This window comes from Leptinotarsa decemlineata, unplaced genomic scaffold, assembly GCF_025532065.1.
Source record: "Leptinotarsa decemlineata unplaced genomic scaffold, Ldec_3_MD MMD2_tig00000090_RagTag_RagTag, whole genome shotgun sequence".
Taxonomy (NCBI): domain Eukaryota; kingdom Metazoa; phylum Arthropoda; class Insecta; order Coleoptera; family Chrysomelidae; genus Leptinotarsa; species Leptinotarsa decemlineata.
In genome coordinates, this window is record NW_027412541.1 from 4,131,877 (window position 1) to 4,158,658 (window position 26,782).

The following is a 26,782-nucleotide window of genomic DNA, read 5'->3' on the forward strand; positions in this document are numbered from 1 at the left end:
TAGCTCCGAGCAGAATGATTTTGTGAAAATTGTTGTGGAAATATAATCAGATATCTTATATAAATGACTACCGTTCAACAATCGTGAAACAAGAAAATGTCCGACTAATAACAGTCTGAAACAAAAGAGGGATAGGTCAACTTTGAGAAGAAAGAGCGCTAAATTTAAAATGAACAATGAAGTAGGAAGGAAATTCAAAGAGCTAGGAAGGGCGGAGGAGGAACAGTTTGGTTGGTTTTATTTTACAATGACTGCTTCTATCCAGTTTGTATTCCAAACATTCATTATGGAATTGAATCAGATGTCATTCACAGAAACGTTACGCAATATAGTGTATGAAAAAGATAAAATCTCACTTACATGGGTCACTGTCATCCTCAATAGCGGATATTGATGTTTCGGAATGAGACACTTGTCTTATCGCCATTTCAGCACCCATTTGGATAACACCACAAGATGAAGAACCTATTCTTTCCCTAAAAGTAAACTCTCCTAAAACTATACACCTCTAAATTTTAAGTTGAAATTGCTTTACTTGACGCGGGAAGCCGCTAACTCCTTTTCCGTCTGAGATAACAGTGGTAGATTTATTATAAAACTTCATCAGTTTTTCAATATCATTTTGTAATTATCTTCATTCATTTTGAAACCGATTTCTTTCTTCTATCACAATGTTTTTATTATTCAGAAATCAACAAAGTTTAAACTACGAAAATGGAAATCCAAATATAGTGGGCCATTCAAGTATTACATAAGTATATCCCTTCCATCCCCCTGTCAGCAAAAGTAGGCAAAGCTCTTAACCCCCTCCTATGCGTACGTAAACATCATTACATGCATTTTTCTTTTGATGTATTTTGTTTTTTTATTGATTCATGAGCAGCAGAAATAAGAAAATAGATTTAGGAAAGATGACTTCAACGCATATAATATTAATTTAAAGAAACTTTATTGACATGTTATTCAACAAAGAGTAAGGTACAAATATTATAATCTTAAAAGTAATACACGAACAAAATAAGCTTTTTTGAAGCTTCCCAAGAAGACATTGTTCAGTTATTGAGAATCGGCCGTTAGTAACGATGTAGCGGCAGAATGGACAGATGTGGCTGCCAAGTTGTTCAATATGTCAAAGTTACCACTTCAAATAGAAAAAATTGATTTTCAAGAAGATGTGTCTTTGCAAATGTATGAAACGGTATCCTAATGAGAATTCTGTACCAAACATGTCTACATATGACATATGTCTACATATGAAAATTACAAGAAACTAGCTATAAATTTCGACACTATAAAAAATTATTTGAAAAATAAATATCGGTTGAGGTTAACGATCACCCAATAGAAGACCCACTTCGAATTTGCTGTTCCTCTCGAGAACCAAACTGGCTCAATACCATCGGTGCAGTTTTTCACATTAATTTCAGGTCTTGTGTTCTATAATTCAGAATTTGATTTGAAACCAAAATAATACATAGGTAGCACCCTGTTATCAGTTGTTTTTTTTCTAGACCTCATTAAAATTTTCCCACAGTATACGGACCCCATCTGAAACTACTTGCCGACCCCTGGCCTACGTTGTTCTCATCGAGTCATTCAACATCGTGGTCCTCTTAAATTTTGAATGATGTACATCAGTTCATTAGCACGACGATCAGTGAATCTTTTAGGCCTAACTTTGACATCAGTGTGGGTGTTTACTTCTTTGTGAATTTTCTCGATGTGACGATTTTACGGAAGCATGAATGAGACCATACGTTTTGCATGTTCTACTTGATAGTTTCAATTTCACTGTCGGACAAATATAATCATGAGGCATTTTCAGGAAATCTTTGAATGAAACATTTGAGTGTGTAATTGAATTGACTGGAAGAATGAAAAATTGCCCTCCATCATCCAAAACCAGTCATCAACTTTTTATCTTACTTTTACTGGTGGTGGAAGAAACCTTTCATCTAGTGGTCTAAGTGAGCCACTTCTTGGACGACAGCATTTTATGCTACATTTTACAATCTGAAGCAAGTATTGGCTTTCATGCACATGTTCTATATACCATTTAATGTCTGGGAAATCAGGCCCAACATATTTTGCAGTAACATGATAGCCATCAATTGGATTTTTCTAGATACTTATTAATTGTAACGTCACGTTCATTTTAATGAGAAACAAAATGGTCATGAGGCATCAAACCAGCCAGTTCACAATCAAGAGGACCCATTTTGCGCTCTACTCTGTTATACGCACTTCTGCCAGGAGCATTGGTAGCTGAAAACAATGCATCGAGATCATGTCGCTTAAAGTGTTGCATAACTTTTTGATAACGCGGTTTTTCATATTCCCCTCCATCAACCGTCATGATTACCACTGGTTTTACCAATCCGTAGTCAGTTTGTAGGGTATTGTATACCGTATACATATAAGGCGTCAACTCTATTGTTTATTATCAATGTATTTAAGTTTTCTTAAAACTTCTAACTTCTACTCGGGCGTTGTGTGTTGTATGTCAAGAAAATGATACATTCAATATTATCATTAACAAATATATTAATTATTCATCAAACAATTTTGGTCAAAATACTGTTGTCATTTTTGATGGTTACTCCGAAACTAGTAAAAATATCGAAGCGATGGAACAACTGAGACGAACCGCAGCCGTTTCTACATATTGTGAAGTGCACTTCAATGAGTCGATGGAAATTCCTATCAGTCGAAAAAAATGTTTATCGAATCGTTAACAAAAGAAAATTAATTGAAATACTCATTGAGAATTTCGAAAAAGTTGGTATTTCTACAAGAAAATCACCTGATGATGTTGAGGTTTCAATAATTGAAACAGCAATTGAAAAATCAATAAATAATACTACAATTATCGTTGGCGAAGACATAGATCTATTGGTACTTCTCATAGCACGCACACAAATACTTGATCAACGTACATCAATTTTTTTAAGAAACCAGCGAAAAACAATGTTGAAATAAAAATATACTCGACTGAGAGCCTCAACAAGTATCCACACTGCAAAAATAATATTATGTTTCTGCATGGTATGACCGGATGTGACACAACTTCAACACTTTTTGGGAAAGAAAAAATTAAAGACTTGAGGATGTTTGAAAAAAGACCCGATTCACACAATTCTGCAGAAATATTCCAAGAAGAAAATTGCGCTCGAGATGCCCTTGTCAATGCTGGAATACATTTTCTACTAGCAATGTACGGTGCTCCAAAATCAGAAGATTCAATTAACAATTACAGATACTGCAGCTTTGCTAAACTAACAAGACAAAACACAGCTCTGAAATTTCAATTATTACCACCCACTTCTTCATCAGCTAACAGCATATTTATCGAGTATGTTATCAAATAGAAACCTGGCTAGGAAAAGAAATTGATCCAGAACAGTGGGGTTGGGAGTTGAAAAATAATATATTACAACCAATAACAACTTCATTACCACCAGCACCCGATGATCTACTGAACACAATCTTTTGTAACGATACAAAAGATTGTGGCGGCAAATGTGGATGTAAAAAAATTGGATTGAGATGTTCTGAAGCTTGTGAACATTATCGTGGTCAGTCATGCTTAAACGCAGAGTCCACTAGTGAAGAAAATGATGAAGATGTTGACTTCAATACAGCAATAAGTCCACTCGATGTTTTGTCAGCAACTTTTGATGGAGTTAAAATTGAGGAAATCGACGACGAATGAATATAAAAGAAAATTATATACAAAAAAAAATTTATTGAGCATAAAATTGAAAAAACCTTTCATTACAGTTCAGGGATTATGCCTACGGGGGAAACCATGTGAAAAAACGCGCCTTGCATTCTACCTCAAAGGTGGTGCGGAAACGAGTGCATTATCATAATGTAGTCGCTTTCTCAGCGCTCTAGTCCGAAAAAGGTTGACTTTACAGAAAAATACTAAAAACATTTTTTCAGATAATCGTATAAGGAATAATTTTTATAATGACCTTTATTGACCTCCGAGTCATAGGTCGCGAGATATTCCCGAAAAACTGATTTTCGTGACCTTTTGACCCTTATAACTTTTTCAGCCGGCACGATATCAATGTCGATTTTTCACATCTTTATTAAAACGCCATCATGAATGTGTACACCAAAATTCAGCTCAGTAGGAATTTTTCCGCGAAATAAACCTTAAATGTGTAACGGTCTAAATTTACTTGTAAATATTGTAGATATTGTTCGTTTATTTACTATGGAATCGACAGAATTGTCATTTATTGATGACGAACTTTTCGTCACAGCTAGGGACACATCTGGTTTGTCAGTGTGCCCGACCTACATTTTCAAAGAAGTTGTTACGTTTCAATTTAGCACTAGATCAAACTGCTCTTATGTGACCTTTCAAAACCACTACCTTACCTTTTAAGATCTTTATTCAGAGGATATTAACAATGTAATTCAGTTACAAGTTCATTTTATTCATTTAACATCATAGTAATGGGAATCTTCCGTTCCATAGAAAACCATACCTGAAATGTATAAGAATAAATGTATGCTCCCTGACTAACTGCTTTGACCAGTACTTACGCATTCTCCTATTGCCAATCGACGTTGGAGATCCGAAATTCCTCGCTAGGTTGAAATAGTTGTTATTGTTTGTTTCTCAGTTTTCTTCACCTATCATTTTTTTTCAGCCGTTGTCTGCCGTATTCCCTATACCTTTCCGAGAATATTTCTTGCATAGATTGTTATTCATCACTTCCAGAAGGTTTACTGACATATTAGAGCCATATCGCCTGAAAAACAATATTAGTTACCTCTGGGTTTCTGAATACTGTTTGATATTTTCGGTAAATATTCTGCATAATATGAATGCTCTAATATTTGTACTGAAAGGGAAGGTTATGGCGACTTACCTTATATGTTTCTATTCCATCGCATGAATAAGGATTGGTAAATAGTTGAAAATAGGTTGGAACAATATATTTTGTAAATATTCGTAAACAAGGTTAAGAGACAGCTGTTGGTTGACATCTGCCGAACTTTCGTAGTGTCGTTCCGTCGACTTACACCGAACTAGTTCTACAGTTGTTCACGGGTGAGGGATTGATCGGTTACTCAAGTTGTCAAGGGTTGTTTTAGGGTTGCATTGCTTTGAGAAGGAGTTTTGATGGGTCATGGACTTGTTGATGATGTATCAAGTGGCTGTGGAGGAATTGTTAGATTTATGATGTTGTGCACAGCGCCCCCTGGTGCTTGTAGTGTAGATTGGATGCACTGTGGCAACAACTGGTTAGCTGTCAGATGTGGCATTCTCTTAGTATTTGGAAGTTAGCCTTCGGTGAGCTTGGTTCGGAGTTCAAAGGGTATCATCAGACTGATTGTAGGATATATTTGGTTGTATTTGTGCCATCCTTCACGGGGATTATTTCTACAAGTCAGGATTGTATAGTGGAAGACTGATTGGTCATTTTGGTGTGGATATTTGCAGTCGGAAACTTAAGCTCTTTTGAGGATTTGTGGTGGATACCGAACTCGTGCCAGGTGGAAGGATTTCCGAAATTAGGTATGTCTGAATCACTGTCGCATCTCTCATGTGATCTTAGCTATGATATCACTTCTTCAATTCTACAACCTTCGTTTCTCGTCTCTAGATTCATAAGAAACAGAAGGCCCTCAGTCACTCATCAAGTCCCAGCAGGACTTCCGTGCAGAACACCGCACACGAAGAATCGTATAGAAAACCCCTTGGCCAGGGTAAGAATTTTACCATTAAATGTGTTTTAAATGATTTTAGTAATTTCTGGTTCCATCGTTATATCTCAACTGAATATTAGTATTGAAGAGAGGTTTCAACACTCATTCAATTTTCTTGATTTTTACGGATCATATGGTTATACAGGGCACCCAAAAATATACTCTTGTTATCTTGCTACTTTGCTTGATGAAGATATACCAGGGGTATTGATTAGTCAAATAGTCCTATTGAATGGGGGTTGAATCTCACCTTGTTTCATCTGATTCTGATTGAGAATTTTCTTCCGTAGGGTTTTTCTTCCTGCTTTTCTTCCTGCTTTTTTTGTCTTCGTCAAGGGTTCCTGTTTTCCTTTATTTTCTTTCTGGATCTTATTTGGTGATCCATTACTGGTCCAGCTTGTCGTGCCCTACAGGGTGATCTATCTTGGTGGTGCTACAGGGTGATCCATCTCCGCCGTACTACAGGGTGATCCACCGGTGCTACAGGGTGATCTATCTTGGTGGTGCTACAGGGTGATCCATCTCCGGTGCTACAGGGTGGTCCATCTCCGCCATACTACAGGGTAGCCTAACACCATATACCGGGTGGCCCAAAAGGAGCACGCAAGTTATAATTGATTTAATTGAATATTTGTGATATACTGAGATATTTGAATAATTGTTGCCCTTATGTTTATTGATACCTGTTGATATAGTGTTTGTTTATCGTTTATTGATTAAGAGTTTGTTATTGATACCTGATTGACATAGATATTTGTGAAACGGAAATTGAGGTATATTCTTCCTTTCACGATTGCTGATTGACACCGATGCGCCTACGCCTGAGCTCACGCGACGCAAACGAGTTTGTCTTACCATCCGATACTAGTATTTACGATTTCACCTACTCAATTTTCGTGGTAGTTTTACTCGACGTATTGTAGTTTTTTTTTGAGCGTCGTTACTACCGTAATTTATGGCTGATTGAATTCGTGGTTAGATACACCGCGCTCTTGTATGGACATTTGAACATCGCGTAGTAGTGTGAATATTGCATTGTTGTCTTAGAAGCGTTGTTGGTTAATCCATGTAAGTTAGGATTACTGAATAAATCATATTGGGGATTTTTATCTTTTATTTCCAATATTAATTGGTAAGTTATTGATATTGTGAGTTACTTAGGGTATCTGGAGGATTAAATTTACCTGGCGCCCATTAAGATCTATTTGAAATTTGCTAAGTTGTTTAACCCACTCCCGTCTCCACTGTTTAGCTTAGCCGCGGATACCCATCTGTCTTATTTGTTACCGACAGATGATTTAGTCTCCTCTTGTGGTTTGTGAGGTGACATTTTGGCGCCCAACGTGGGGCCCTTAAAAGAAGGTTTTTTTTTTTGCGTTTTGGCTTTAGTAGGTGACTTTTGGAAACTTTGGAAAAATATAAATATTTTTTTTTCAATTGATACCACTCTAGTAGAATAGCGTTATGGCAAGAAGACTGGTAATAAATCGTCTTGATAAAGACGAACTGACCTATGAATTAGCATATCGGGGCGTAGCAACTGGCACTTGTGAGGAAATGAGACATCGTTTGGTTCAAGTAATGCAGATGGAAAGGTACGGCGAGAGTCTTCGATATCCTTCATATCCATTCACTTTCGAGGAAGATGAGGCTGCAATCAGAGGGAAACTAGATGATATCAGAAGGCTGATTGATGACATAACCGATTCTGGAACGAGTAGCGGGGCAATGAAACTTCAGACCAAGCTAGCACATGTGTTGAATCGTATAGACAATATGGACCCAGATAAGGATAAGGACAAAGAAACCCGGAAATCCGAACTCCTGGGTTTGGCTCTGTCGTTGATGGACGAATTTTCACGTAAAGTTGACAGCAGCAAGAGAAGTGATACGAAGCGTGTGCCGGTTGCACTAAATCAATTAGAAAGCAGATTGGGAGCGCAATCATTCCATGCTAACTTAGGAGCAGTTGCTCGATCGTCTCTGACGGAAGATCCAGTCTTTGACCCATGCTCAACCAGTAAAATGATTCCGCCTTATAAATGGAATCTGAAGAAGTTTTCTGGAGATGGTAAAGGAATGTCGGTGACAGCATTTTTCGAGGGAATAGAGGAGTTGAGACTAGCGCGACATGTCCCCAACGCTGTTTTGTTGGACTCAGGTGTGGACCTTTTTGCTGACAAGGCGTATCAATTTTATAAAGATTGTCGGAATCGAGTATCGACCTGGGAAGAACTAGTGGAAGAGTTTCGAGAAGAATATCTCTCTGCCAATCATTCTGACGCATTGTTCGAAGAATTGCAGAAAAGGACTCAACACCACTCAGAAACCATCGGAGTTTATCTTGCAGTGATGTCAAGCTACTTCAGCCGCCTAGGTTGCCCAATGACAGAGGAAGCTAAGCTGAACATAGTTATGAAGAATTTACATCCCTTTTACCAAGACAGATTACGTGAACCCTTACCCACAACCATTTCAGAACTTCGCTCGGTATGTCGAAGAATGGAAGCCAGAAGGGACATAATCAATAGCTACGTAGAACCATCAGCACGTCGTGGCAACGTGATAGAGAAGGATTTGGCTTTCGTAGAGGTCACCAAGGAATTGAATGCCTTAGAGATAGCAACGGCACGAATTCCGTCGAACAATCAGTCGAAGGAGATAGTATGTTTCCGATGCGATCAACCCGGACATCGTGCTATAGGATGTGCTCTACCGAAGCAACTGGAATGCTACAGATGTAAGAGAAAAGGGTATACCGTTCGTAATTGTCCAAACTGCTCCGTGTCGGGAAACGACAAGCGACGCCTTTGAATCGTCGAGGGGAAGGCGCTCGCGAATTGCACTCGGCGACTGCTATTCAACCAATCCTTGATTATATTCTGGATCACGCCGAAAACGATGAGAGACCCTACCTTAAAGTTGAAGTCTTGGGGCGTAGTTTACTGGGGTTATTAGACTCAGGTGCCTCAGCCACTATCTTGGGACACCCAGGTTGGCAAATCGTAAAAGATTTGGTACATTTGAATTCAGCAAAGAGAATTAGTTGCACTGTTGCCAATGGTCAAGTATGTGAAAGTATAGGAGAATGTGAAGTGCCATTTTGTTTAAGAGGCAAGCTGAAATTAATTCGAGTTTTAGTGGTTCCTGATGTCCCTCATCACTTAATTTTGGGAACGAACTTCTGGAGAGCAATGGGAGTGGTTCCGAATCTGAGGCACAACGAGTGGAAATTTTCTGAGGAAATTTGCTATCTGAACGCATTGGACCATCTTCGAGGACAAACAGTTTTATCACCATTGGAAGAGGCCCGGCTAAACGCTGTAGTAGAGAAGAACAAGGAGCTCATGGGGAATAATTTAGGCTGTACGAATCTAGCTGAACATGTCATCGTGACCAACTCACCACCCATCAAGCAGCGTTATTATCCAGTGTCGCCTATTATTCAACAACATATTGATCGAGAACTAACAGAGATGTTGAAGAACGATATTATCGAGAAGTCGAATAGTGGCTGGTCGTCACCGGTTCTTCTCGTTAAGAAGAAAGATGGGAGCTACCGCTTTTGCGTTGATTACAGAAAACTAAATTCGGTAACGGAACGAGACAGCTACCCTCTCCCATATGTTTCCCACACGCTCGATAAATTGAAAAATGCACATTATTTATCCTCTCTTGATATCAAGTCTGCGTATTGGCAAGTTCCTGTGGCGGAAAAGTCGAGACCGTATACAGCGTTTACCGTTCCTGGGCGTGGTTTGTTCCAATTTAAAAGGATGCCGTTCGGATTACATAATTCACCAGCAACGTGGCAGAGGTTGATCGATACCGTCCTAGGACCTGAACTAGAACCACACGTCTTCGTCTATTTGGATGATGTAGTGATCGTTACCCAAACTCTGGAGGAACATCTGACAATTCTTGATGAAGTTTTCCGCAGATTGAGAGAAGCAAATCTCACTGTTAGCTTCGAAAAGTGTCAATTTTGTAGGCCAGAAATGAAGTATTTGGGATACGTTGTAGATAGAAATGGATTGCATGTCGACCCCGATAAAGTCAAGGCTATGTTGCAGCTTCCTAGACCAGAATCGGTAAAAGATGTCAGGAGACTGGTGGGTACTTTTTCCTGGTACAGGAGATTCATACCTGAGTTTGCATCCATCGTTTCTCCACTCACATCGCTGCTGAAAAAGGGTAGAAAGTTTGATTGGACCGAAACTTGCGATATCGCTTTTCAGAAGATGAAGGAACGTCTTATATCAGCACCAGTCTTGAGCTGTCCGGATTATTCCCTCCCATTTGTTCTGCAAACAGACGCCTCGGCATTTGGAATTGGCGCTGTTCTCACTCAGACTCGCGAGGATGAGGACGTAGTAATTTGCTATTTGAGTAGATCATTGACGAAACAAGAGCGCAATTTTTCTACTACAGAAAGGGAATGCTTGGCCGTGCTGTGGGCGATTGAAAAACTGCGACCTTATTTAGAAGCTATTCCGTTCACCGTAATAACCGATCACTATTCCTTGGTCTGGTTACAGAATTTGAAAGATCCATCAGGACGACTGGCAAGATGGGCAGTCCGCATGCAGCAATATGACTTCAAAATTGTTCACAGGAAAGGGAAGGATCACATCGTTCCTGACACCCTTTCTCGATCGGTCCCAGTCATTGATGCCATCAACCAGCAGATGAAAGAAGAGATTTTGGACAAGTGGTACCTGCGCGTGAAAGATCGAGTGAGTTTACAACCCGAAAAATACCCCAATTGGAGATTCTCTCAGGGATCACTCTACAAGTACGTCAAACCGTGTTACGTGGAATTAGAAGACCAAACCGACGTTTGGAAGTTAGTTGTACCAAAAGCGGATCGGAAGAAAATTCTTATTGAAGCTCATGCAGACCCGACCTCAGGACATCAAGGAATATTCAAAACCTACCATCGTATCAGGGAAAGGCATTATTGGCCAAAGATGAAATCTGACGTGTCGAAGTTTGTTCGAAATTGTTCCACTTGTTCCGCCTATAAACCCGACCTCAGAGGACCAAATGGACTAATGACTCCACAACCGAAAGTGACCCGGCCATGGGAAATGATCGCCAGTGATATCATGGGACCCTTACCTAGATCTACAAAAGGCAATAAATTTATCTTAGTCGTAACAGATTACTTTAGCAAGTTTTCATTAGTCTTTCCGCTAAGATCGTCAACAGCAGAAATCATCATAAGGAAGATCGAAGAGGAAGTTTTTCTGGTATATGGAGTTCCCCGAATTCTTTTGTGCGATAATGGGCCGCAATACCGATCTCGACAGATGAGAAAACTCGTGGAAGAATATAAGGTGAAAATTAGGTATAATGCCCATTATCATCCTCAGGCAAACCCGACTGAACGAGTGAACAGAACATTGAAGTCAATGTTGGCTATGTATGTGTCCGATAATCACAGGACCTGGGATTTCAACTTACCCAAGCTATCATGCGCCTTGAGAACGGCTCGACATGAGACGACTAACCACACTCCATATTTCGTGAATTTCGGCCGCTCAATGGTTTTGTGCGGAGAGGAGATCTCTCGGAGGAAAAATCTATTGGTTGATAGTGAACCTGCTGAAGATTCGAGGCCTGAAGGATTTAGAAAACTCTTTGAGGAGATAAGGAAAAGGTTAGATGTGGCTGCTCGAAAGAATGAAAAAACTTATAACCTTCGAAGAAGGAGTGAAGAATTTTGGCCAAATCAACCCGTTTGGAGGAAGAATTTTGTGGTATCGGAGGCGGACAAATATTTTAGTGCTAAGCTAGCGCCAAGATTTGTCGGGCCTTTTTATATTAAAAAAAGGGTATCCCCGTGGACATATGAATTAAGAGATGAAGACGGTAATTATAAGGGGATATGGAATGCGAAAGACCTAAAGTCAGCTAGCGCTGATGAAAATTTACGCTAGTAAATTTTCTTGAGGCAAGGGGGGAATTGTAACGGTCTAAATTTACTTGTAAATATTGTAGATATTGTTCGTTTATTTACTATGGAATCGACAGAATTGTCATTTATTGATGACGAACTTTTCGTCACAGCTAGGGACACATCTGGTTTGTCAGTGTGCCCGACCTACATTTTCAAAGAAGTTGTTACGTTTCAATTTAGCACTAGATCAAACTGCTCTTATGTGACCTTTCAAAACCACTACCTTACCTTTTAAGATCTTTATTCAGAGGATATTAACAATGTAATTCAGTTACAAGTTCATTTTATTCATTTAACATCATAGTAATGGGAATCTTCCGTTCCATAGAAAACCATACCTGAAATGTATAAGAATAAATGTATGCTCCCTGACTAACTGCTTTGACCAGTACTTACGCATTCTCCTATTGCCAATCGACGTTGGAGATCCGAAATTCCTCGCTAGGTTGAAATAGTTGTTATTGTTTGTTTCTCAGTTTTCTTCACCTATCATTTTTTTTCAGCCGTTGTCTGCCGTATTCCCTATACCTTTCCGAGAATATTTCTTGCATAGATTGTTATTCATCACTTCCAGAAGGTTTACTGACATATTAGAGCCATATCGCCTGAAAAACAATATTAGTTACCTCTGGGTTTCTGAATACTGTTTGATATTTTCGGTAAATATTCTGCATAATATGAATGCTCTAATATTTGTACTGAAAGGGAAGGTTATGGCGACTTACCTTATATGTTTCTATTCCATCGCATGAATAAGGATTGGTAAATAGTTGAAAATAGGTTGGAACAATATATTTTGTAAATATTCGTAAACAAGGTTAAGAGACAGCTGTTGGTTGACATCTGCCGAACTTTCGTAGTGTCGTTCCGTCGACTTACACCGAACTAGTTCTACAGTTGTTCACGGGTGAGGGATTGATCGGTTACTCAAGTTGTCAAGGGTTGTTTTAGGGTTGCATTGCTTTGAGAAGGAGTTTTGATGGGTCATGGACTTGTTGATGATGTATCAAGTGGCTGTGGAGGAATTGTTAGATTTATGATGTTGTGCACAGCGCCCCCTTGGTGCTTGTAGTGTAGATTGGATGCACTGTGGCAACAACTGGTTAGCTGTCAGATGTGGCATTCTCTTAGTATTTGGAAGTTAGCCTTCGGTGAGCTTGGTTCGGAGTTCAAAGGGTATCATCAGACTGATTGTAGGATATATTTGGTTGTATTTGTGCCATCCTTCACGGGGATTATTTCTACAAGTCAGGATTGTATAGTGGAAGACTGATTGGTCATTTTGGTGTGGATATTTGCAGTCGGAAACTTAAGCTCTTTTGAGGATTTGTGGTGGATACCGAACTCGTGCCAGGTGGAAGGATTTCCGAAATTAGGTATGTCTGAATCACTGTCGCATCTCTCATGTGATCTTAGCTATGATATCACTTCTTCAATTCTACAACCTTCGTTTCTCGTCTCTAGATTCATAAGAAACAGAAGGCCCTCAGTCACTCATCAAGTCCCAGCAGGACTTCCGTGCAGAACACCGCACACGAAGAATCGTATAGAAAACCCCTTGGCCAGGGTAAGAATTTTACCATTAAATGTGTTTTAAATGATTTTAGTAATTTCTGGTTCCATCGTTATATCTCAACTGAATATTAGTATTGAAGAGAGGTTTCAACACTCATTCAATTTTCTTGATTTTTACGGATCATATGGTTATACAGGGCACCCAAAAATATACTCTTGTTATCTTGCTACTTTGCTTGATGAAGATATACCAGGGGTATTGATTAGTCAAATAGTCCTATTGAATGGGGGTTGAATCTCACCTTGTTTCATCTGATTCTGATTGAGAATTTTCTTCCGTAGGGTTTTTCTTCCTGCTTTTCTTCCTGCTTTTTTTGTCTTCGTCAAGGGTTCCTGTTTTCCTTTATTTTCTTTCTGGATCTTATTTGGTGATCCATTACTGGTCCAGCTTGTCGTGCCCTACAGGGTGATCTATCTTGGTGGTGCTACAGGGTGATCCATCTCCGCCGTACTACAGGGTGATCCACCGGTGCTACAGGGTGATCTATCTTGGTGGTGCTACAGGGTGATCCATCTCCGGTGCTACAGGGTGGTCCATCTCCGCCATACTACAGGGTAGCCTAACACCATATACCGGGTGGCCCAAAAGGAGCACGCAAGTTATAATTGATTTAATTGAATATTTGTGATATACTGAGATATTTGAATAATTGTTGCCCTTATGTTTATTGATACCTGTTGATATAGTGTTTGTTTATCGTTTATTGATTAAGAGTTTGTTATTGATACCTGATTGACATAGATATTTGTGAAACGGAAATTGAGGTATATTCTTCCTTTCACGATTGCTGATTGACACCGATGCGCCTACGCCTGAGCTCACGCGACGCAAACGAGTTTGTCTTACCATCCGATACTAGTATTTACGATTTCACCTACTCAATTTTCGTGGTAGTTTTACTCGACGTATTGTAGTTTTTTTTGAGCGTCGTTACTACCGTAATTTATGGCTGATTGAATTCGTGGTTAGATACACCGCGCTCTTGTATGGACATTTGAACATCGCGTAGTAGTGTGAATATTGCATTGTTGTCTTAGAAGCGTTGTTGGTTAATCCATGTAAGTTAGGATTACTGAATAAATCATATTGGGGATTTTTATCTTTTATTTCCAATATTAATTGGTAAGTTATTGATATTGTGAGTTACTTAGGGTATCTGGAGGATTAAATTTACCTGGCGCCCATTAAGATCTATTTGAAATTTGCTAAGTTGTTTAACCCACTCCCGTCTCCACTGTTTAGCTTAGCCGCGGATACCCATCTGTCTTATTTGTTACCGACAGATGATTTAGTCTCCTCTTGTGGTTTGTGAGGTGACAAATGACTGGACTATTAGCCACTCAGCTCTCTTAGAGCTTGCATGTAACTTATAATTAATCTGAAATTTTGTAGTTTCGTATTTGTATGAGATTTTTAAAAACTTTCAAACAATTTTTAATATAACTTGGATTTGTCTATTCGAAACGACATCTCAATTAAACAATTCAACTTTGGCGAAAGTGGATTAGCGATAACATAAACATTAACGTTCTTTGCTTACAATACGTCAAATTGTATCGAAACGAAACTATAGATTGATGGAAGAAATTTAGACAGGTGAATAGTGCGCGGTAATTACCCTACTCGATTCTAAGTGGGTACGTAAACGTTAAAATTATTTGTGGGAATCACCAAAAGAGCGTTTTGTTTTCGAACATAGACAATGTTTGGGTTGCAATATGTGTTAAAAAGTAAATAACTACTGCGTATGTAATCACCATCTAGATCTCCCGCCCCCATGTCATCAAAAATAAGCAAAGCAAAGACCCCCAAGCCCCCTTATAGTCCTTACGTAATACTTGGAGGACCCCCCGGATAACATCACATATTTGTAATCGGTCGGCTATAGAATACCCTATTGTTTTTAGATTTGCCTTATAGGCTGTCCAGTTCATTTTCCGGGGTTATGATGAAATATGATCGAGGTTTACTCTCTGAATTCAAACTTTATGTACCGATGATCCAAACATGATCATTCCATTCGGATTCCAGGACTTTGGCAGCACAATGTTACATATCATAATGAGGATCTAGAAGTGATTTCGAATTGGGGTGGAAATAACCAAGTTCAATTCAATGCCACAAAAACACAGGTATCGATTTTCTCCAAACAGATAAATGTCTCCGAATCGGGTATAGCTCTCTGCTTCGATAAGTTTATTGGGTGTTAAAATGGACACCAATATGTCTTGGCAGAATCATGTCGATGGAATTGCAAAAGCTGCTTTACAAAAGTTTGGAATACTGTTCCGAAGCTGAAAAATATACACACCTCAGCAACTTTTGATGGTCTATAAAGCTCAAATCATATCTTCTTTGTGATATTCTTCTCATGTATGGAGCTCCGCATCGGAGAAAGGTTGGGGATTTGTCTCTCTTCTATAGATACTTTCACGGGAAGTGTTCAAGTGACTTGGCACAGTTGTTTTCACCAAGAGCGGTACATATGAGAAATACCCGACGGACTGGGGTTGCTCATCGTTTTGAGGTTCAACTCATTACACCTCGAACTTCACTGTTTAACTTTTTCATCTGGAGAAGTACGTTCACGTGGAATAAACTTCCTGAGAACGTTTTTTCAAATGAATTCAATCTCCAGCGATTCAAATCAAATGTGACGCACAGACAAAGCTCTTGGAACGCCTTAAGGATGCTCCTGTAGTGCTTGTGTCTTGAAAAAAATATCGTCAGACACAATGTTACTTATATATGTAGTAGCTACTACCTCTTTTATTGATGTCAGTGTTTCCAAGGACAGATGGTGTAAATTGGCATTCCAGCCAATGATTGGGGATAATATGCCTGTCCAACTTTCTACGACTTTTACATCCCTGAAATGCTCATGCAATGTCGATTACCCTAGTTTCTCCCTGAAAGGTATTTAAAACATTTCGAAAATATAAATGGCATTTCCCGGATATATTCATTTGGAGACGAAAAAGATGAAATATATTTCACTGAAAATACTAGGAAATCAGTCGACATGTTTAAGGACAAAGTGTCACCATCTCCTCCATTTCATAGATATAAAACTATTAATATTATCAAGGAAGTAGGTATGATTTACAAAATGTTTATGTATTACTTCTAGTCTGTTGAAAATATTTCCATAACCAGTTCGAACGCTACTGATGTTCAATACTAATATTCACGGTTTTGTTATAAAATTTCTATGCGAAGGTTTTCAGACAAAGTTGTTTTCAAGTCAAAATGAAAAATAAATTAATAAATCAATTCCTCGAGCCATCTTTATTCTCAAGGTGAAAGGAATTATCATTTAATGTCAACGAACAAGGTCATCGTGAAACAATTATCACATAAAAATGTTTGCTTTGTCCTTTTCTGATATGAACGTTGCGCATGTGGAATTTGTTTTTCTGAGATATCAATAATGTCATATTTGCCGTGGAAAATGTTTTCGAATGGTGAGTATTGGTTTTCGAATCATGCACAGAAAAATTAGCACACTAATAAATCATTTTGTGCTCATGATTCATTTTTATTCTAGTTTTAGTTATTATCATAATATAATAATAGTTAATATAATTATAATAATGATAGAAATTCTCACATCGAAAGGCATTACGAGTATGGTATTCTCATGGCAGTGACTCAAAAATATACCACTCTGTATTCACAATTTTCAATGACAATGTGATTTTTTTTTAATCAGTGGGCCATGCTTGAAGACAGGCAGTAAACAAATATAAAGAAATGAATTTTAAATTTTCAAGCCCGTTTGGGATATAACTATACATAGTAGGTTGAATGGATTGACGCCTATCAGAAAACAACTACTCCACTGGCTAATACCACGAATGGCGTTGGATTATATCTGACAGGCGACAGTGAAGGAAAGTTCATTCCTATATTGGTTTACTGCGTGTCTTCAAGAATAGCCCACTGACTAATAAGAAAACTTTTCTTCCTTATTCAGAGAAATCGGGCAAATTTCGAATATGCATTGACTTTAGGTCGATGATGGCCACTATCTTGCACTGACGAGTAGCTAAGGAGCCCGAAACCGGTCTGCAAGTGTGCCCGTTCCAAAATTGAAAGTCGACTCTTTCAGTTGTATTGCCAATTGCATATGCAGAAAATTTTCTGTGAAGATTCCTGCACTGACGCCTTTCGGATATAATCCTACGCCGTTCGTGTTTAGCCAATGGAGTAGTTGTTTTCTGATAGGCGTCAGTCCATTCAACCTACTGTGTAGGTATATTCGAGAAGACTTCAACATTTAAAGTTCATTTCTTTATACAATGTGATATTTTGAATTTAAAAACATCAGCAAAATAAAAATACTATATTATTTCAAGAAAATTCTAGTGTAATACTAGTTTGATCAGCAAAGTCACTCTGACTGAAACGGAGAGTAATGATGTCAACTGAATGACGATCAGATTTTTGATAAAAATTCTGAAAAATTGTACTTTCAGTAGAATATGTGGAGTATATTATATAGATCATTAGAACAAACAGAAACATATGGTACTGCCACAGTTACAATTTGTCAAAAAATCAATTGTATACTAGATGTACATGCAATGTATTCTTTCTGGTTTGCATTTTTTTTTCGATGAATGCAAATAAGCGGTTGTGAACAATTTTTCTGAATGATCTGAAGCATGATGACCTTTGGTGAGCCGTATTTTCGGAAATAATAGAATTCTTATCCTGAAAATTGGCAATATAGGTTTCTAATATCCTTTGTCGAATGGAAATAATGGTGTTTTGGTTGATATGGAATATTGTGAATACAGAATAGGGTCCACTTAGTCACTTGAATGCTACAAACATTACTAATTTCACCTTAGAAGTTGTTCTCCTTTTTATAGGTATGTAAAATTACTAAACATTTGCTTAAAGAATACAAAAAAATTATCATGCTCATTTCCTCCAGTTATTAGTTCATTCATTTTGGTATTTGTGTGAGGTGAGTAAAATTGTTCCCAAGTATTCCTTCATGAATAATTCAACCCTCCAAATACTTGGTATAGCAAGCGCCAAACGTGATGGCGAAGCCGACCCCATGCGCAGAAACTCATTTTCAATGTAACTAGTCTAATCAACAAGTTCAAAAACATGAAAAATAGAGATAAAGGTCCTAAAAATATGAGCGATAGCTCATTCGATTCGGAATCACCTCTAGAAAAATGTTTTTGAAGGATTTTGGTGCAGGTAAAAAATTGCAATTGTTATCAACAAAATAAGATTGAAAAAAAAAGGTAGTTAGTTTTTCGTCAATAACTCAAAAACTATTAATATTCAAGCAATTTCGAAAAAAGCTCGTTAAATTGAGGAAATTTCCGATAAAAAAAGTCCCGACTCCCGAAACTCTATCTCCATTATTTATAATTTTAATTTGACGTTGAAAGTAGGGTTCCGCGCGGCTGTTACGGCATGCGCGTGCTGCCGCTAAAGAGAGTTTATCAAAAGAAATAATTTTTTATAACATGAAATGTCATTTTGAAAATTTGAAAAAATCTAGTATCTTCCTAACACTTAAATGAATCGAGTCCCGTAGAAAAAAAAGTTTTATCACCATTTTTCAAAAAGCTATTCAATTGACAAAATGGTTTAGACTTTCACGGCTGAGATTTTCAGTGTCATTGCTTTTCGAGTTTGAAAGTCGTGGATTTTTGGAATTTCTTCCTGACGTTTCGCTGGCGCGAGTGGCTAGCGGCTAGCTCCTTCAGAGGTTTAACCATCATGGCTTGCTGTCCGATGACTACCTTTTAGGCTTCGTAAAGCGTATTTATGCCTTGGTAATCAGTTGTAATTGTACCTGTATTTGTACCTGTATTCGTACCTGCACTTGAACCTGGAACATTAACAATCTTGCTGCCTGTTGTCCTGTTCGTTATTCTCGAATTCCTTAAAATGGGGTTCCATATTTGATTGAGGTTCGCCGCTTCTTCTTCTTTTCTGTTAAAATTATCCGTGTGTTTGTGGATCTTCATACAATCCTGCGATAAAAGTTCATAAAAATGTATTAATTTGTTAATTATGATTTTTTACAACTATCGCAAAATGAAATATCTAAAAATTGTTGATGAAATTTTTTTTTCAATTGATATTCAGCTATGTCTGTTTTCACATTGAACAATGGCAGTTATTAACATAGGATATGAATTCTTTACGTAATTTGTTTATTAAATTTTTTTAAACAACTATAGAAATTCAATATTTTTGAAGAAAATTTATCAGCTATTTTGTTGTCTAGAGATAATTATGATTTTAAAAATAATGTTTTTCTTAATTTTAATTTTAATTGTTTGAAATCGATTTTTTTATATTTTGATTGTTTAAATAATTGGTTAAGAAATAATTTCGTTTTCAAAAATCATAATTTACACTTTTGAATAGTTTAAAAAAAAATTATTTATTATTTAATTGTTTATTAGTTTAACAATTTGTTGTGAACAAATATTGACCAACATTATATTTTTTTCTGAAGCAGAAAAAAATTATGAAAACAGCTATATATAAAAAAGTGCCATACTTTTTTTTTATTCATTAAAATAAAGTATTATAATACATAAAAAAATGTATGGCACTCTTTATGGCAAAATTATAAAAACAGCTATATATAAAAAAGTGCTATAATTTTTTCTGAATTAATTATAATAAAGAATTATAATAAATAAATAACAAATGTATGGCACTTTTTTATATATAGCTGTTATCATAATTTTTTCAGCTTCAGAAAAAAACATAACGTTGGTCAATATTTGTTAACAACAAATTGTTAAACTAATAAACAATTAAATAATGAACACAAATTTATTTTTGCCAAACTATTTAAAAGTGTGAATTATGATTTTTAAAAGCAAAATTATTTCTTAACCAATTATTTAAATGATCGAAATATAAAAAAATCGATTTTAATCAATTAAAAACTAAAATTAGGAAAACATTTTTTTTTAATCATAATTATCTCTAGACAACGAATTAGCAGAAAAAATGATTTCAAAAATATTGAATTTCTCTATTTGTTTAAAACAATTGAATAAACAAATTACGTAAAAAATTCATATCCTATGTTGATAACTGCCATTGTGAAAAATGTGAAAACAGACATGATTAAATATCAATTGAAAAAAAAATTATCAACAATTTTTAGATATTTCATTTTGCAATAGTTATAAAAGATCATAATTGACAAATCAATACATCTTTATGAACTTTTATTGCAGGATCGTATGAAAAATATATATCAAAAGGACTCCACGAAGTTTAAAATTTATAGGCGAATTATTTATACCTTTTATCCCATTATTTATGCCAACGGAGATTGGGAAAAAATTTGTTAGGTAACAATTGAATAACATTTTGAAAAATAGTGATAAAACTTTTTTTTCTACAGGACTCGATTCATTCAAGTGTTGAGAAGATACTAGATTTTTTCAAATTTTCAAAATGACATTTTATGTTATAAAAAAATTATTTCTTTCGATAAACTCTCTTTAGTGGCAGCGCGCGCATGCCGTAACAGCCACGCGGAACCTTATTTTCAACGTCAAAGTAAAATTATAAATAATAGAGATAGAGTTTTGGGAATCGTTACTTTTTTATCGGAAATTTTCTCCTCTTCAACGAGCTCTTTTCAAAATTGCTTAAATATCAATAGTTTTTAAAATCTCATTTTGTTAAAAACAATTGCAATTTTTTCCTGCACCAAAATCCTTCAAAAACATTTTTTAGAGGTAATTTCGAATCGAATGAGCTATCGCTCACATTTTTAGGACCTTCATCTCTATTTTTCATGTTTTTGAACTTGTTGATTAGACTAAACCCCCACTACAGCTATTGCAAGACATACAAATGCTCTGAACCGAAGAGTATCATTACTTGTCCTTCAATGCTGTTGGCGTTTGGCATTGTCTTAATAATTTGTGTTGTTTCTGAAAAAAATGTCATCGCCTAACAAAAAACCAGTCATCAAGAGTCAGGCAAATTATTTTCAAAGTGTTAAATGTGAGTCGGATACGATATCAAATGTGAAAAATAAAACATCTCGCTACAGGTAACATTCAATAAATTTAAAAAATAACTATTTCAACACAAATCTTCATTTTGTATTAGGTATTTCAATAAGAACTTTCATAAGACGGAAGGGTGTCGTATTACTGTAAAAAATTCCAACACAAAATGAATAACATTTTGGGAATTGTAGCTTCCGAAACATTTCTTTGTAGAATTTTGAAGAAAATAGGTTTCAAATGGACAAGGACTGAAAATAATAGAAACATTTTAATAGAGAAAATGGAAGTACAAAAAATCAATTATTCCCCTAGCCAACACCGACAATTGTGTTTCTTGATGAAACATACCTACACAGTGGACATACATCTTCCAAGAAGTGGACGGATGAATCAACTAAAGGGTCACTTGAAAATATTGCGAAGACACCAAAACTCACTATTGTCTATGCAGGAGGTGACATGGGCTTTATACTTCCCAGTTATCACCCGAAGACGATGGTGGATACTAACAATCGAAACGTCGAGACGTACCTTGGTTTGGAATCTTTTACTTTTCAATTTTTCATTTTTTGTTAATAATATTTTTCAATTTTTAAATTTTCAGCTTTTATTAATGTTTCAATTTTTATTTTTTTTGGTTGGTGCTTGTATGTCATTTCTTTGTAGTTTAAGTCTTTTGTTTCAATAAAATTGTTATTTTCGGTTAATCTTTTTAATTTTTCTTTCAGGGATTTCAAATCAATTTATATTATATTAGACAATGAGAGTCCGAACTGAAGAAAAAACTGTCATTGCTGTAGATCCTTTTAAATAAAATAAATTCAAATAATCCTGACATTTATTTTCTCAATCCAGGTTCTGGAAATGAAAAGGATCTATTTTTCACGACTAATAGTTTCAAACATGAATCCTTCAAAAATATTGTTGCATTTCTGCATTGTTCTCCGGTTGCGATACAACATCTGGATTTGCCGGAAAAGGAAAAAGAAGTATCGTAAATACATTATTAGACGATACAAATTTGTCAAATTTGGCCAATGTTTTTTATAAGAAAGATGCAAGTAAAGAAGATTAAAAAAATGGATTACAATTATTCAAATCTATTTATAAATATAAACATGAAAAAATAACACGGAATCAATTAAGATTTCAAAAATTTCAATTGGCAAAAATTAAATCATCTTTCATTTTGGCAAACCTCCTACCCACAGAAGGAGCACCAGAACAACATTGTTACAGGGCAACTTGGTTGGGTAACGAGCTGACAGCAACAGATTGGGGCTGGAAGCAACAGATTGGGGCTGGAAGCAACATCAACGTGGCATTATGCCTAAATTTACAGAAAAGCAATCAATTCCAGAAGTATTGCATAAAACTATTTGCTGCAACAGTGAAACTGGATGTAACAGTTTAAAATGTGGCTGTCGAAAACATGGTTTAAAATACACAAATTTATGCTCAAATAATCATGGTTCTGAAAATAGCTCCAATATGGAAGAAAAAAAACTACGAGGAAGGTAATGATTCATATAAAATTGTGGATTGGGAACCAATGCAGACTGGAAATAATATTGGAGACGGAGAAGGTGATGGTTTTGAAGATTTCGAAGATCAACTAGAATTGGAAAAGTTTGTCGAATCTAACGATGAAGAAATGCCATCAAAGAGACAAAAACTAATGGACAAGTGATTAAAATTCAAGATAAGGTATTTATAAATAACAAGATTAACGTTTTTTAAAATATTATAATCAATAACATAATCAGAATGAAGTATCTAAATTCAATAGTACTATTTATATGTATATTTATATTTTATGAGATTTTCTATGACATGAATGGAATTTGAATTCAATAAATGAACTTTTCAACAGAATAAAATTGCGGCAATCACATTCTTTCGATTAAATTGTACATAATGATTAAAATAATTTTTTTAATAATAATAAAAAACCAAAAACTTGGTTAATTGAATTTTTCACATATATTTTGAAGTTTTGCCGGAACTCGAGATAAACCATTTTTTACCCTTAGAAACTAACCCCCTCCTACTTCCCGAACTCAGATCGCATGTAATTTATTTTTCTTTTCATATTTATCATATTTCCTCCGTTTCTAATGGGTTTATTTTTTGGTTTCAAAAATTATCGACCCTGGTGTATTTCCCGGTAGTCCCATTAGATAACCCGAATCAGCGCTGAGAACCTTTGGCAAACTGAGAATTCAGTTTGCCAAAGGTTTTACTGAAATCAAGTAAAATCAAAATGGTAGAAAAACCTTTATCATTGCACCCTACCGTATCATTAACGATATGTAGGAGTGCAATGGTACATACATCTAAAGCCCTGTTTGAAACCAGAATGAATTCAGGAAATCAACTAATTACTTAGGTGAACTTGTTGTGTTTCTGAAGCACTTTCCTTTACTCTACTTGCGAAATTGGGTGAGATGTATTTCGATTCGTTATATGCAAAATTATGCACGACTATGTAAAACAATAATCTCGGTCTTCAGACAGCGATCATCTCCGTTGAGGTAACCTCGGGAGTAGTGTAGGGCAAGCTTTAGAAAACCTGTGTGAAACACTAATAATACGCAAATCTTCATACACTTAAGGGTTAAAGATTTTCGAAACACGTCGTACCTTTGCTCTCTTCCAAACAGTGGAAATTTGTTTTCCTCTATACAGACCGTTTCTTTTATCATGCAGATACGAAGACGATAAAATGATTATCATTGGGAACAATACAATGATCGAAGAAAATTTACGGGGACTCCCGCCTTTTTCGAGTTATACGGAAAAAACCAAAAATGCTGTTTTTCGTTTTTTTCGAATGGAATTGTTATTTCGGAGAATATCAAAAGGTGGAAAAGGAAAATGTTATTGTATTATTGTATTCGAAGTATACTATGACGATGTAATAATAAATATTCGATAAAACGTTCCATGTCAACATGGCCACCATCAACTTTTTTTTTTTAAATACGGACCTATCTTTTCAATACCAGATCATGATAGAGCGATGAATTCACAATGCAAGGGTATATCACATTTGATTTTTTTATAGCATTTATTTGAACTAACTGCCAACATCAGTGACAATAATTTTAAATTACGGTCCTGTCATGACTTATTTTGTAAATTGTTTCGATTTCTTCAAAATATATATAAATTCAACAGGTAGGTACCTTGAAACAATGAAATTTCGTACTCGTTTTAGAAATTTTTGTATTGCCGTAATCCTTCTTTCTAGGCTTATTTCTCCCTAATCAAGTATGATTCGTAATATTTTTATAATTCTCAATCCTTGAAGTAACGAAAATATCAAATGGATTGGAAACAATGGTCCAATTAACTGACCAGCTCGATCCCAAGATCTCACTCCTTTAGATTTTTCTGTCTGGGGATGCATAATGGATAAAGTTTTCAACACCCAAGTACAGATATCGACCATCTCAAACAAACAATAAGAGATGCATGTATTAGTATAACACCTATTATGCTAGAAAATTGCCATAGACATTTCCTGGACCAACAACTCATGTGCATTCAATTCGAACACTTAGTGTAGATTGCCATGTAGCTTCAATTTTCTGTAAAGCGGTATGTAGTATATATATATATATATATATATATATATATATATATATATATATATATATATATATATATATATATATAGTATATAGTATATTTCAACTGAAACAGTTGATACGAAAAATAAGAGAGTATATACATAGCATCAGGTAATCATTTCATTTATTGGTATGTTTAGATCAACTTTCAAAATTGAATTCGACGAATTTGTTTTCAGTAGGTTTTAATATATTTGCTACCTATATGAAGAGCTTCGAAAAAACATGCTTGTAAATATGTTTGTATACCAAGATATTATATTTAAATAAATGTATTCTATTTAATTCTTCGAAAATGTAGACGAAACGTAAGGCATAAAACCCTGCAAATCACGGCAAACAAACCCAAAATATAGCTCGAGTCTTTCTGATTGTGTCAAGTATATTTAATTTATTTTATATTCATTTCTCACAGTTTCAATTTTCAATAGTAATTTTCACTGATAAAAACATAGGATGTAACATGAGTTGATGATTGACCCTATACTCGTACAGTCTGGCAAACGTCATATAGAAGTGATATTGAAAAGCTGTTACTCAAAACCTCTTTTGATTATGTAATATAGTCATTTAATTGATGAAACAATATTTCTGAACTGAAATAATATTGCTGGTACAATCACTGTCTTATTCATTTATCTGAACTGTAGTGTCAGCAACTGAAACACTCACGAAACGAATAATTAAGACAAACTGCTTTAATTTAACGAATGTTCGAATACTTACGCTTTCTCTGGTAGCCGCATCGGTATCAGTTTAACCTTGCTCTACACACGTGGCTTTCTGTTGAGAGGTCATTTGAGGTACAGATATAATTCATGCGATATTTTCATCAGAGGTCAAACAAACAATTCGTTATTATCTATAAAGTGGAATTACTAGGTACATCTACAGACTATACGTTGAAAATAGATGAAATTATTTTTTATTGTACCTACATTTTTGAAGGTACGCAGTCTCGTAAACCTAATTATCGACTGAAAAATAATTAAAAGAAAGGAAAGTGTTTTCTAAAACTCATCAAAAAACTTGGTGATTGGTTTACGTTTCGTAATATGTCAAAGTAATCTTATATGAAAACAAACTTTCTTCGATGGTCGACGTTTCGCCATCATCACATATGGCATTATTAAGACGTTTTTCTGCTTCGTGAGGGGTTACCTCATACAGGGCGTTCCAACGAAAACTTGACCCCCATGTAAGTCAGAAACGGATGTGTAATCGAAAATATCAAAGGACACATCAATTTTTATTTCTAGGAGGACTATGTTTGTATATAATAGGGAGGGTGAGTGTATACCCACAGCACTTAAGCCACATGTGACTCATTGTACATCCTCCCTCGGAGTTATCTTTCTAGGTCATCGTCTATTATGTCCTTTCCAGGAAGGTGGACAGGTCACTAGGAAACATCTCCTTCATATCGGCAGATGTAGGCTAAGACTCGCCGAACACGCACTCTCTTTGGCAACCTTGAGGTATCTCACGGCGGCCTCCGCAAAGGTTTTGGAAGATGCAGCGACATTACTGTCGTTGCGCAGCTTCCTCAACCTTCCTGGGGTTCCCCTAATGTAGGTGTTCAAGTGAGGCCGCTTTCCTGCAGGGGCAGCCGGTTCTTGCCTTTATTCAAGGCGGAGATCTTGGCGCTCGGCGCTGGAAGTGCCCTTGCTCTTGAAGGTGGAGCGAGAGAGAAGGAGGGTGAACTTATAGTTGCTGCCACTCCTACCTCTTTCGCTCTCTTTCTCCGTTTGGCTTCGGCGCCGCAAATGCGCCGCCTTTGTATTACATCACGAGGTGATCCAGCCTCATTCTGTGCGGTAGATTGGGGTGGACATTTCTGTTCATTCCCAGC

General features: G+C 36.3%; 1 protein-coding gene and 1 long non-coding RNA gene across 3 annotated transcripts; one reads left to right on the forward strand and one right to left on the reverse strand.

The window, feature by feature from the left end:
* Positions 1-4,181: 4,181 nt before the first annotated feature.
* On the reverse strand, positions 4,182-5,147 carry LOC141481196 (uncharacterized). Its single transcript, XR_012464805.1, has 3 exons — positions 4,890-5,147; positions 4,561-4,769; positions 4,182-4,502 (listed from the first exon to the last, which is right to left on the reverse strand). It is a non-coding gene; the product is annotated as an uncharacterized lncRNA (long non-coding RNA).
* Positions 5,148-5,377: 230 nt separating this feature from the next.
* LOC141481195 (uncharacterized) lies at positions 5,378-8,544 on the forward strand. Of its 2 annotated transcripts, XM_074172380.1 has the most exons (3): positions 5,378-5,539; positions 5,628-5,730; positions 6,021-8,544. In XM_074172380.1, the coding sequence occupies exon 3, from the start codon at positions 7,195-7,197 to the stop codon at positions 8,542-8,544; it is 1,350 nt and encodes a 449-aa protein (XP_074028481.1). In that variant the 5' UTR covers positions 5,378-5,539; positions 5,628-5,730; positions 6,021-7,194. The 2 variants fall into 2 exon arrangements, with proteins under 2 accessions (XP_074028481.1, XP_074028480.1); XM_074172379.1 differs by lacking the exon at positions 5,378-5,539 and having other exon boundaries at positions 5,614-5,730.
* The last annotated feature ends 18,238 nt before the right edge of the window (positions 8,545-26,782 follow it).

What these genes read in the sequence shown, in the direction of transcription:
- LOC141481195 (XM_074172380.1), top strand. Translation starts at nt 7,195, where the DNA reads ATGGCAAGAAGACTGGTAATAAATCGTCTTGATAAAGACGAACTGACC.